The sequence below is a fragment of the Herpailurus yagouaroundi genome, unplaced genomic scaffold (genome assembly GCF_014898765.1).
Source record: "Herpailurus yagouaroundi ecotype Mexico unplaced genomic scaffold, PumYag 100, whole genome shotgun sequence".
NCBI lineage: Eukaryota > Metazoa > Chordata > Mammalia > Carnivora > Felidae > Herpailurus > Herpailurus yagouaroundi.
Genome location: NW_024412391.1, coordinates 40,530,620 through 40,543,828, shown reverse-complemented (window position 1 = coordinate 40,543,828; position 13,209 = coordinate 40,530,620). Strand labels below are relative to the sequence as shown.

At 49.3% G+C, this 13,209-nt stretch overlaps 1 protein-coding gene across 6 annotated transcripts in view; it reads left to right on the top strand.

Moving 5' to 3' along the window:
- The window catches only part of ADCYAP1R1 (ADCYAP receptor type I), a 59,496-nt gene that overhangs the window by 26,789 nt on the left and 19,498 nt on the right, over nt 1–13,209 (top strand). For all 6 annotated transcript variants that reach the window (XM_040472320.1, XM_040472319.1, XM_040472323.1 and 3 more), the window contains exons 4-12: nt 317–424; nt 3,034–3,054; nt 4,096–4,137; nt 6,532–6,641; nt 7,249–7,346; nt 7,808–7,940; nt 8,871–9,024; nt 9,447–9,507; nt 10,040–10,109. In XM_040472320.1, the coding sequence (XP_040328254.1) occupies nt 317–424; nt 3,034–3,054; nt 4,096–4,137; nt 6,532–6,641; nt 7,249–7,346; nt 7,808–7,940; nt 8,871–9,024; nt 9,447–9,507; nt 10,040–10,109 (797 nt within the window). The remainder of the gene's footprint in view (nt 1–316; nt 425–3,033; nt 3,055–4,095; nt 4,138–6,531; nt 6,642–7,248; nt 7,347–7,807; nt 7,941–8,870; nt 9,025–9,446; nt 9,508–10,039; nt 10,110–13,209) is intronic.

The following is a 13,209-nucleotide window of genomic DNA, read 5'->3' as shown; positions in this document are numbered from 1 at the left end:
TCTGTTTCTCTCTTCCCTGCAGTCCTGCCAGCACCGTGGGGCTGTGGGAGATGCAAAGTCAGATGAGAGCTCCCTCCCCACCCCAGGAACTCCTAAATGTCCCAGCTCCTCTTTGAGGGGTGTTCAGGGATGAGGCTGAGCCCTGCCTCACACAGTAAGCCTCACCTTCCCTCCAGGAAACTCTTCCCTCCCACTGCAAGGGCCTGGCTCACGAGGGTGTATGTGTGTACATGTGAACCCCTGCACGTGTGCGTGTGTGTGGTGCATGTGCATGTGTGGGGCTGGGCCCCCCTCACCACGGCTCTCTTCCGCACAGGCTGCCCCGGGATGTGGGACAACCTCACGTGTTGGAAGCCTGCCCGTGTGGGTGAGATGGTCCTCGTCAGCTGCCCTGAACTCTTCCGAATCTTCAACCCAGACCAAGGTGAGTTTCCCCCTGGGACCTCTTTAGGCCTCGATTGGTCTAGTCTGCTCCCCACACTTGGGCCCCCGACCTACCTGGGACACCCCGAAGGCCAATATTCCCCACTGCAGAGCTCCCATGCTGGTGGGAGGGTGAAACCACAGACCCTGGTCCACACGGGGCCATGGAGGCACCTGCAGACTGGGCCCCCAGGTCGATGTGGAGATGTGCCTTATGCGTGAGGCAATGTGCTCTCAGATGTGGGCTCCGTCACTTACCCAAGTGGGGCCTGGAGCAAGGCAATTCACCCCTCTGTCCCTAGGCTGTCAAATGGGAATGTGGCATAGTGACTGGAGAATCAGTGGAGGAATGCATGTGGTAGTCACTCAGTCCAGGCCTTGACACATTTTAATGGTCAATAATGTTAGTTGGTGTTACTATCAATATACTTCATGCAGGGATGCTCAGAGGCTCAGAGAGACACCCAGATATGGACACACAACAAGACACCCTTAGGCAGCTGGATATAAGACTCTTTGCCCATGTCCACACTCACATACCCACTCAGATACTGGGTATATTGTCACAAAGAGCTCAGTTTGGGACATGTCTGTGTTTTAGGTCTTGGGGGGCCATTGATATGCTATGGAGATACTCAGGGGACCCAGACCAATTTGAGAGTCCTAGGGGTGGGCAGTGGCTGAGTTGTATGACTCAAGACGTAGGGACAGGAGGGGTGCCTGGGTGGCTCAGTCGGTTAAGCATCCAACTCTTGATTTTGGCTCAGGTCATGATCTCGCAGTTTGTGAATTTGAGCCCCATGTCGGGCTCTGCACTGACAATGTGGAGCCTGCTTGGGGTTCCCTCTCTCTCTCTCTCTCTCTCTCTCTCTCTCTCTCTCTCTGTCTCTCTCTGTCTCTCTGTCTCTCTCTCTTTCCTCCCTCCCTGCCCCTCCTCTGCTCACGCTGTCTCTGTCTCTCTCAAAATAAATAAACTTAAAAAAAAAAAAAGATGTAAGGACAGGAGGCAGAGGAGAGGGGGCAGTGCTCTGCCTAAAGGCACAAGGCCTTAATGACTACATCTCCAAGGGCAGGGGTCTGAGGAAAAGGGGATCATGCAGATCTCTTCTTTGGGGGTGAGTCCGCTGGGTTTTCCAGGCCAGTTCCCACCTTTCAGCTGGGACCTTGTAGACTCCTAAGAAAGGCTGCTGTCCAGCCAGTCCACACTGACTCTGGGAGGGGCCTATAGCCGGACCTTGGTCCTCACCCTACTCCTTGTGGCCATCAAGGGAAGCAGGGCACCAAGGTAGTAGGGGCAGGGAGAAGAAGCAGGGCTGGACTCTAGCCAGGTGATATCCTGAGAACTGGCCCACTGACTGCTGAGCCCTGGGTTGGAACCTTGTTTAGAGGAGGATGGAGGGATTAGAGGGATCTGAGTCACTTGTGTGGTCATGCACAGGACCTTGCCACCTGGCCCTCAGCTTCCTGTTTCACCTGCCTAAGGCTTAGGCCAATGTCCTTCTAGAACTGGAGAGTTCCAAGTTCCAGTCCACTAGGGAGTCTTGCCTACCTCCGTCCCCCACCCTGTCTGTGAGAGGCAGAGGCGTATTTTCTTTTACTCTTGGGACTTTTACTCTACAACACCCCTGGCCCTGCCCAGAGGGGAAGGGGCTTGCAGAAGGTGGCAGTATGTTGGGGTGCAAGGCCCCATGCAAAGACCACGGAAGCAGGGTTTAGCTACAATGCCCCACCTCCCCCCCCCCCCCCCCCCCACTTCCCCTTGTGGAGCTTTCAGCCACACCTCCCACCTCCAGACCTGCCAGCCCAGAGGGAGGGTGGCAGTTGGGCTGTCTCATCCTGAAAACTGGGGGACTGGGCGTGACCCAGAGCAGGACAGGAAATGAATTTGAAAGAGGAGACAAACTCAGGAAGCGCTGGGGTGCGGGGTACCATGTGCATGGCGGGGCATCAGGTGTGGTGACCGCAGGTGACTCAGCCGCATCTCTGATGCATTCCTATGGAAACCACCTTCATCACTTCCTCCGTGCACGTATTCCTCTCATTCGTTTACTTGAAGTTTCTTACACATCCACTTTGAGTCAGGTACCATGGCAAGACTGCTGCTTTTCAACAACAAAAAAGGCAACATGAATCAGCAGTAAATTAAGATTTTAAGATTTAAGACCTTCGCACTATATCCCTCTCTCTGGCAATTGCATGATGAATGTGTTATTTACACCTGATTCTTAATGGCTCATTAAGGCAGGGCCTTTTAGCATCTCTGTTCACAAAGCTGGATCAGTGAGATTTGCCTTAAATACTTAGAAAGTTGAGAATGGCATTTCTCCTTTTGTTTTGCGGTTTCCAAGGCTGAATCTGTTCGCTGTAGTAGTTGTTGCTTTGCAGGTTATTGAAGATACAAGAGCACTGATCTCTCTCCTCCTCTCATTTCTCCTTAACTGGGTCCTGTGTCTGGCCCACCCCCAGCCTGTAGTCCTCATGGCCTTGGGTCCCCAGCAGAGTCTGGGTGTAGGGAGCGGGAGAGGGAGGAAATCGACAGGACCCAGTGAGAGCAGACTCACCATTAGCCCCCTTGTTCACCTCTGTGTTGTCTTTCTTTCTCTGTTTCAGTGTGGGAGATGGAAACCATTGGTAAGAGGAACCTTGGAGAAGACAGGCTGCTGATCATCTATCTGTCCATCTGTCCATCCAGCGAGAGCCCTGTTCTGACTGCTGGGAATGGGTGGGGGCGGAAGCAGAGGCTTATCAGAGACCAGGTTCTCCCCACACCATCCACCTTTGGCCATCCGGGAGGTGGGGGACACAGGCAGATGGAAGGCACAGGTGCCTTGGTGTTGGGTGCTCACGGGCTGATTTGGGAGTATGAGACCCACTCATGGAGGGGTTGGAAAATGAGCCTACCCGTGTGCCCAAGCATACATACAGGCCTGAATGTGTGTGTGAGCCCACGTAGATACTGACATCCTCGGTGGCTGTGAAGTTGAAATGTAGGGCAGGCTTGAGAGCATGGGAGACCTCGCTATGCAGCATGCAGGTGGGATAATGAGTAGGTCCGGAGAGGCTTCCTGGAGAGGGTGGCATGTCAGCTACGTGTTAAAAGCAGGACTTTGAGAAGCGGAAAGGAAACGAGGGTTCATTGCCAGCAGGGGATTCTTGATAAGAAAGGATGGAGGTGAGAATAAAGAGTCAGGAGAAAGAAAAAAAATGTCTGAGGATGAAGTCCTGGGCTCATCCAGGATGAGATAGGTTTGGGGCTGAGATGGAGGCTTGCAGACCAAAGAAGAGACCCAAGGCCGGGACCCATGTTGCTGCTCCTTGCGTTTTTCTGGAAAAGGGCCAGTCATCCTTTTCCATTCCCCTCCCAGTCCAGAGGCCTTCCCACCTTCCTGACAATATCCCGTTTCCACTTCCTGTTGCCCAGTGGGGAGAACTGAGTCATGGGCCATCATTAGCATCACGGAAATACAAAGCAAATGAGATTGATGCTAGAAGGCATGGTGTGTCAGAGCGGTGTGTGGCTGCCATGTGCGCTGAGGCTTTTTGGCCAAGACCCCACCTCCGTCGTCTGGACCAGGGATGGCCTTGGGCTACCAGGGTGGAGAGTATACCATGCATGGCTCCACACGTGGATGGCTGTGTGTGCTGACTCATGCCCACTTTTGTGCTTTGCAGGAGAGTTCGATTTCCCTGACAGTAACTCCTTGGATCTCTCAGGTGAGGTTATGGGTAAGCTGGGGCCAACCAGGGGCTGGCTGGAGGGAGGGCACCTGCTGACACGTGAGCTTGGGAGCCCCTATTCCAGGGCAGTCAGTGCCTTTCTGTGGCTGTGTGATCTTTGACAGGTTGCTCTCCTTCTCTGAAAAAGCTGTGGATTTTCTCCAGGGAAACTTGCACTCGTGTGCTCAGATAGAACATTGTGCATATAATTTCCGGGAGTGCAGATCTCTTGAAGCCTCATTGTGGACTCCCAAGTACAGATCCCCTAGATCAGATGGCCCCTGATAGTTTGGAACTTCCAAAGGTGCAGTGGTGGTTCTCGAACTTTCACTGTGATCTGTCACCTAGTGAGCTTATTAAAACTCAGATTCCTGGACGCCACCCCCAGAGTCTCTGATTTAGTAGGCCTGGGGTGAGGCCTGAGAATGTTCATTTCTAGCCAGTCTCCCAGTTGCTGCTTGATGGGCTGGTCTGGGAAGGGTGCCCACTTTGAGAACTACTGCCCTAAAATTCTGTGCTCCTATGAAATTGCTGGGGCAAAATAGCCTAGTGAAGTAGGCACAGCCACTACAAGTTTTTGACATTCTGGAGAGTACTCCATCTTCTGGAGATTTCCATCAGAACAATAGAGTGGCAAATTCGTGGAATAGTTCTGAACAAAATGGTTTATACGCTTCTGTGCCCACACTGTCTTATAAAAAGAAGCAGAGAAAGAAGGAAAATAAAAGAAAGGAAATGGCTTCTACCTCTAGGACACTTTTACAAAATTGCTTTTCAAAGCAGCTTCCCTTTCCTCTTCCCACCACCCTGATGTGGGCAAAGCAGAGAGGAGATGAGGTCCAGAAATGAGAAGGGACTTGGCCAAGGCCCTGATTCCCCCAGGACATGCAGACTTTCAGTGGGACTTGGAAGGAGGTCGCCAGCCAGTAACAGCCTGACATGGATTTGCTGGAAGAAAGAATTTGGCATCAAAATGTGGGACAGAAGTGACTCCTTCTTTCCCTGGGCCTGGCAGACGTCCTCCTCATCCTGTGTCACAGGACTCCAAACTCGAGAAGCAATGGAAACCAGTAATCCCCCACTCAGGGCAGAGCTGTCTTCTATGGAAGGGGTCACCCACCCTCTGCTGCTTCCCAGAGTCCCAGGAAGTATGTCTCTGACTCTCTTGGTAAAAAAGAATTGGCCCCAGCTCTTCCAACTCAACTGGCAAGGACATGAGGTTGGAAAAGTGCGGAGGGGTTTCTGGTCTTGGTCTCTGCCCTTTCCTCCTTCCTGAGCTCCCCAGAGGTGGCCTTGGCCACAGCAGGGGGATCCTTCCAGAAACATGGGTTCTGGAGGCCCCTTTTCCATAGATGTTACCTGTTGTACACAATTTTCTGGCCCCTGAATCCTGTAAAAGAAAAAAAACATTCCCATGTGTCCTAATACACCAGGTAAGCTCCCAGAAAGCCAGTCTGGGGACAGGGGACAGCCTGGGGCTACACTCAAGTGCAGGGATGGAGGCGGAGGGGGCTGCTTGCCTTCTCCCCTCCATGGGGTGTCTGTGGTTCACCCTTACAGACAGTCAGGAGAGGGGAGGATGAAATGAGCAATCATTAAAGGCTCAAAGGCCCCAGGCAGGGCAAAAACCAATCTAGATTCCATTCTGTAGACAGGAAATGACTCCCTCTGCTTTGGTGTCCTACAAAATGGCCTTTAAAGTCTATCAAAAGAAAATTAAAGCGCATTAGTGACAGAAAACAGACCTCTAAACCTGGGAAGACAAAAGTTTTGTTTTTTTTTTTTTTTTTAAACTTAAATACATATCTTAATAAGATCTGGCGCTAGGTTAATGGAGGTCTGGTCCTTGTTAATTAAGCAAGCCGTGTGTCCCCTTTGTGCGGATATTGCTGCTGGAAGGCTCGCAGCTCCCCATGTATGACAGGAGCTCCTACATCACAGACACCTGAGGTGGTTACTGGACCAGAATCTGGGGGTTGGAACGCAGCCGGGTTTGCAATGATGACCTCACATCATTCTTTTCTGCCCATTGCAATTTGACAAGTGCTGATGCAGGGCCTAGGCAAGGGGCTCAGGCCTTTCCCGGGTGAGCATTTACCAGTTCCAGAAGAGGAGGAGGCTGGACTCATCCTGGCTCGGTCCCCTCACCGCTTGTTAAGAGATCTGCAGTGCCTGGTCCTCCCCAGTGTCCTTTGTGTAAAGGCTTAAGGGCACCAGCAATCCCTATTTTCCTTCAGACAGTGGAAGATTTTGTGAACCTTCAGTCACCATGCTTCCCGGATGGGCATATGGGTTTCCAGAAATTCCCACTGAAGAAGTAATTTTCAAGTGAGAATTTCAGGGTCCTTTTCAATCATTTCCATGCCTCACTGAGTTTTTGTTCTACTGCAGACATGAGGGTGGTGAGCCGGAACTGCACTGAGGATGGATGGTCAGAGCCGTTCCCTCATTATGTGGATGCTTGTGGGTTCGATGAATATGAATCAGAGACCGGGGACCAGGTGAGTATCTGTCCCCACCTGGAGGTGGTGGGGGTGGAGCCGAGGAGGCCTGTGGCAGGGTGTTCCCAGCAAAGGCCTTGGCTCCTGTTGGGACTCCAGGAAGCTCAGGTCCCCAGGCAGCCCACGAGCACCTGCTGTGTACCCAAGGCAGATACACAGAGGGCAAGACTTTTATTCATTCATTCTGGGCCAAGAAGCATCTGGTTTGCTGTCTGAGTTCCTCCAGCCCAGACCACATGTCCCCTACCTCTCTGACTACTCTTCTAGGGTGCTCAACCTTCCTGTGGCCCGACAACTGAAAGGTTGATGCTGGGCTCAGCAGGGGGCCTCCTGGACATTTCTCCAGGCTAAGGCTATTCTGATTGGTTGGTGCCCCTCTATTTAGCCAGCGTTTACCGAATGTCAGCAGAATACAGACACTGCAGAGGGGAGTAAAAAACTCTTGGGGGATGGGGTGAGGGGCAGAGTAGTAGAGGGAGAGGAGGAGGCAAGAAAGAAAGGAGGAGCTAGGTAGTGGTCCCCGAGGTGGGAAAGCCCTGGCCTGAGGGGGCTGGGGGATTGGGGCAAGCCCCGTGTGGAACGCTGAGTGTTTTGTGCTTTGCTCCAGGACTATTACTACCTGTCGGTCAAGGCCCTGTACACAGTTGGCTACAGCACCTCCCTTGTCACCCTCACCACTGCCATGGTCATCCTGTGTCGTTTCCGGTAAGACCCTCCCCCAGCTGTGTTTGAGCTAATGCAGCCCACCCTAGCTCAGAGCCCTTTCTCTGTCCCACCCACCCCCCACTCCTGGCCCTGGATATCAGCCCTGGAGGTCCCTTAGAGGGCAAGGACATTTCCTCCACCCCTAGGCTAACAGATGGGAAACTTGACCCCAGAGACAGCCACTGACGTGTCCAGGGCCACCAGCAAGGTAGACCGATGTTCCTCACTTTTATCCTAGATAGACAGAGCTCACAGGAGGGGAAAGTCTGGCCTCTCGGAATAGTGGAGCCAGGCAACAGAGTCTGGCAGTGAATGAGGATTTAGAGAGGTGGGAAGGAGGTGGCAAGGTGGGGACCCCCTGAGACAAAACCGTGGAGTTGGCCCAAAGCAGACCACAGAGTGGAGGGGTGGAACGGGTTCCTTGCTTCAAGGCTTCTTCCTCCCCTGGCTTGCTGGCGTAGGAAGCTGCACTGCACCCGCAATTTCATCCACATGAACCTGTTCGTGTCATTCATGCTGAGGGCAATCTCCGTTTTCATCAAAGACTGGATCCTCTACGCGGAGCAGGACAGCAACCACTGCTTCATCTCCACCGTGAGTGAGCCAGGCCCTGGCAGGAAGGCTTCCTGCCCTCCCAGGACTCCCTTCCCTGCGGCACCCGGTCATCCAGGTGTTTTTCTGCAGGTTAAGGCATTGTCCCCAGTGAATGCGGAAATCCGGGAATGACCGTGAGGTTGCTAGTAGCCAGTGAGATCCCCGTATGATGTCGTTTCCTGTCCCTCTCTCTGTACATGTACTTGGCAGAACAGATGTGGAAGGGAGAGTGGAAATGCCAAGTCCCACTTGCCCAAGAAGGAAACTAGGTTCAGAGAGAGGGCTGGCCTGGCCCCTGGGCATTTAACTAACCCATGACAGAGCCAAGGGACTGCTTGGCTTGGATTTTCTCCAGACTGCCTCCCCAATTGTCATACCTTTTGGAGGTAAGCAGAAAATACAGGCTTTGATGGAATAAGATGGAAAGAACATCCCAGAGCACAGGGTCTTGACCCCGGAGGGCATACTTGGAGCCGGGGGTGGGGGGGGCAGTGTCTCTCTGAGATTTCTGGGGGCCAAGAACATTCCCCCTTGATGTCCAAAACCTTTGTTTTACCAAGGAGCCTCCTGCAGGGTCCTCTATATCCACCTTACCTGGAGGGGCTGGAGAAGGAGCAGGAAAGACCTGGGCGAATGAGCTTGGGGAGGGGAGAGGGTCCTGTGCTCGCCCCCAGCCCAACTCTTTTCTGGCATGTGTAGAGTTGCCTCCATGGGCAGCTTCGACTCAGAATCATAGGATGCTACATTTTTAACTCTTCAAATCCAGGAATGTTGAGTCTTTCAGCCCCATGGGGTGTTTGAATCCCAGCATGTCAGAGCTGTAGGGCCTTCAGGATTCTACCCGGTTCTGTTGGGCTGGATTTCCAGGGCTGGGTGGGGGCCAGCAGTGGGAGCTTCATGCCTCCCTCACCCTCCCTGCCCTCTTTGCAGGTGGAATGCAAGGCCATAATGGTTTTCTTCCACTACTGTGTCGTGTCCAACTACTTCTGGCTATTCATCGAGGGCTTATACCTCTTCACCCTGCTGGTGGAGACCTTCTTCCCTGAGAGGAGATACTTCTACTGGTACACCATTATAGGCTGGGGTAGGTCACTGGCTGTGGCCTGGACAGGCTCAGGCCTCATGGCCAGGTACGTCCTTGGTCCCGCGGTCAGGGTGTGTTAGGTCAGAGGAGGGAGGCCCCGTCCTGCCCTGCAGCTGATGGTGTGCTTCTGGTTCTTGGACCCTTTCTTGCTCTTCCTGCCCATAGAAACCCACCATCAGAAAGAGGTGATAGGCCCAGGAGTCCTTCTGAGAAGTGACATAGCCCAGGGTCTTACGGGTACATGAACCCCCAGGAGGCACTTAGGGTCCCCAAGACTCCAGATCTAAAAGGGAGACCTGCCCCATGGGTCAGAACCCCCCGTCTGAGTGGGGACAGCGGCTTCTGGGAGCCCCAAATCTGAGGGGAACCCAGGGCCCGTGGGTTTTCCTGTTATCACCGAGCTTCTTTTCTTCCTCTCCCAGGGACCCCAACCGTGTGTGTGTCTGTGTGGGCTGTGCTGAGGCTCTACCTCGACAACACAGGGTGAGTACATACCCGAGGGCCAGGGCGAGAGCTCCGACGGGCCTCAGTGGCTGCTCCGACCTAACATTGACTGCCCACCCCCACACCCTGACCCTACCACAGGTGGACCACATGGTCACATCTCAGCCAGAACCTAGTGAGAATGTGCAGGGCTTCGGAGTCCCTTTCTACTTTTGGGCCCAGCTCTGAGTGTCTTTTTTCCTTTCAGGGAGAGGAGGAAGAGTGTTGGGGGTAAGATCACCCCTCCACAAGCCCTGGGCCTGAAGGGGGAACAGGGCCCTTGCCCAGGAGCCCATTGGTGACTCCAACTCTTGTGCTCCACTTCCTGCCTTGACAGGGAGCAGAGGGGAGGCCCGGGGCACTAGAAGAACCAGAACTGGGCTCTGGTCTGCAGCATGCCTGAGCACTTTCTTTCCAGCCAGCTCCTCCTCAGAGAGCTGTAGGGGGATAGTGCCACAGTGGGGCCAGGGGCATTGTCCTGTGGGCATCCCAGCCCTGAGCTTAATCTCTCTTCTTTCTCTCTGTCTTTCAGCTGCTGGGATATGAATGACAACACAGCTCTGTGGTGGGTGATCAAAGGCCCTGTGGTTGGTTCCATAATGGTGAGTATCCTTGAGACAAGGAGGGGGGAAGAGACAGGGCCTGGGCAGAAAACAGGAGAAGAGGAAATACAGAGGTCGCTTTACAAACCATCCTCTTTCCTTTTCATGGCTACATTATATTCTGGAACATGGATACACAAGTTATTTAGCTATCCCACTAGTGTTGGACGTTTGTATTATCTCATTTTTCCTCATAACAAAATATGCTACTTGGAGCAGTTGTGTGCATAATTTTGAGCATGAGTATTTCTTTAGAATAAATGTCTAGAAATGGAATTGCTGGGCCGGAAAGAGTACCTCTTATCATTGTCTGCACTTAAAATATCAAACATTTACATTTTTGCATACTCTTCTGGGGAATGATGGTAGCTCATCGTTTTAACGTGAATCTCTCCACGTTGCTGGTGCAGTGAAGTATTTTTTTTCCAAGCACTTATTGAAAATTTGTTTTTATTCTGGTCATTACCTGTTTATTTCTTTTGCTCGTTTTTCTTTTGCTTGCTTTGATCACTTGTCTTTCTAACTGTTTGAAAGATAGTAATGCTTTGTCGGTTAAATACGTTGTCAGTGTGTTTACAAGACTGCATAATTTTATTACAGTCAAACTATCAGGTTTTGTCTTCATGAATTCTGAAACTTATTTCTTGTTTGTGGAGGTCTTTTCCCATCCTAGGATATAAAAGTATTTTTAACTGTTTTATAACAATTTTATGGGTTGGATTATTATATATATGTCCTTAATTTAGCTAATTTTTTTAAGTTTATTTATTTATTTTGAGAGAGAGAGAGAGCGCACAAGTGGGGGAGGGGTAGAGAGAGAGAGAGAGAGAGAGAGAGAATCCAAGCAGGCTTCATGCTGTCAGCACAGAGCTTGACGTTAGCCCATGAAACTGTGAGGTCATGATCTCAGCCATGATCAGGAGTCGGACACTCAACGGACTGAGCCACTGAGGCACCCCAGTCAAGCTAAATTTTTATTTCTTTGTCTAATCTGAAATGATATCTAATCTTCCTTAGTTTTTTTCCCCCAGTTGGATAGACATTCCACCCTTTTAATTTTTTTATTAAATAGACCATCATTTCTCTATTATGTTAAAATGTTACTTTATCATGAACATTCAATACATTCTTCTTGTATTTAGTTCCAGACTTTCTATGTTATATTACTAATCTATTAGGCTATTTCCATGGTGAATGCCCTCTTGTGTTTGTTATTATTAACCTGGTAGCAGGTTTTGAGATCTGGTATGTTAATATCCCTTTCTTTATTCTTTTTTCCTTCAAAATTTTCTTGCACACTTACTTGTTCAAGTGAACTTTCAAATATCCTTGTCAAATTGCAAAAAAAAAAAAAAAAAAAAAGTCTGGGCAAGAGTTTTAGAGAAATTGCATTGAATTTATAAATTAATTTGGAGAAGTGATTTTCTTAAAAATATGGAATCATCCGGGGCGCCTGGGTGGCTCAGTCGGTTAAGCGTCCGACTTTGGCTCAGGTCACGATCTCGCGGTCCGTGAGTTCGAGCCCCGCGTCGGGCTCTGGGCTGATGGCTCAGAGCCTGGAGCCTGCTTCCGATTCTGTGTCTCCCTCTCTCTCTGCCCCTCCCCCGTTCATGCTCTGTCTCTCTCTGTCTCAAAAATAAATAAATGTTAAAAAAAAATTAAAAAAATAAAAAAAAAATATGGAATCTTCCTCTCCAAGAACATGACATGATTCTCCATTTATTCAGCCTTTCTCATAGAGTCATTTGTATAGCTTTTTAGTTGTCTTGTCCAATTTACCTGCAAGGTATTTTCCATTCTGTGCTTGTATTGAATCTGGGACTCATTCTGTCATTGTATGTTCTAGTGGGCTACTAATAGGGAAACTATTGGTTATTGTGTATTTTTGGTTACCTTTTCTTGGTTACCTTTTTAAACTCTCTTATTAGTTCCTGTCCCTTTTCAGTTGGTTTTCATGGGTTTTCTAGGTAGAACATTACATAATCTGTAAATGAAAATAATTTTACTCTTTCTAGTATTTATATCATTTATTCCTAGGTTTTGATGAGGATGGTGTTTGCTATATAGTTTTGGGAAGTTATTCTTCATTTAACCAGGAAAGCTACTATTCCTGGCTTGTTTTAGTGTGTATTTTTTAAAAATCAGGAAATCCAATATGTTTTGGAAACATTTTATATATAATATTCCAATTTGTCTTCCTAATGAACAATGCTACAATGGATATATTTGTGTGTATCTTTGAATATGTGTGAATATATCTTTTAGAATTAATCTCTAGGAGTGGAATTTCTGGGACAAAGGGTACGTACATTTAACATTTTCATAGATATCAAATGAACAGAATACAAGAGTGCTCATTTCTCATGTCTTTGTTGATGTTTTGATTACTGAACTATTCACCAATCTTATGGGGGAGAAGGGTAGTTTATTGTTTTAATCTGTTAATGTGACAAATATTAGTAGATTTGTTTTTTTTCCCCTGAACTTCCGGTGTAAAACCTTTATGGACACGATCTGTTTGTTCTTTTAATACACTGCTAAATTCTATTTGTTAACATTTTGTTTGTAGTTTTTGCATTGTTCTTTGTTCTCTAGTGTTAGGTGTGTGGTGTGTGGTGTGTGGTGTGTGGTGTGTGGTGTGTGGTGTGTGGTGTGTGGTGTGTGTGTATCTGTGTGTATTTATATGCTTTCTTCATTGTCCGGGATTTGGAGTAGAGTTTTGTTAGCCTAATAAGTGATTTGTGAGGTTTTCTTTTTATTTGCTTTTAAACAAAAGCAAATGAGGTAGTTTGTAAGTTACATCTTCCCTGAAGGTATTAAGAAACTGGTCTGTAAAGTTATCTGCATTTTAATGCCTTTTAATGCATACCTCTTTGATTAGTTTATTTCAATTTCTCCTAAGGACGTTGCTCTACTTAGATTTTCCACATCTTCTTTTAACTTTTTTTAAGTTTATTTATTGAGAGAGAGCAGGGGAGGGGCAGAGAGAGAGGGAGAAAGAGAATCCCATGCAGGCTCCATGCCACCAGCACAGGGCCCCACACAAGGCTCAAATTCATGAACCACGAGATCATGACCTGAGCAGAAACTTGAATCAGAC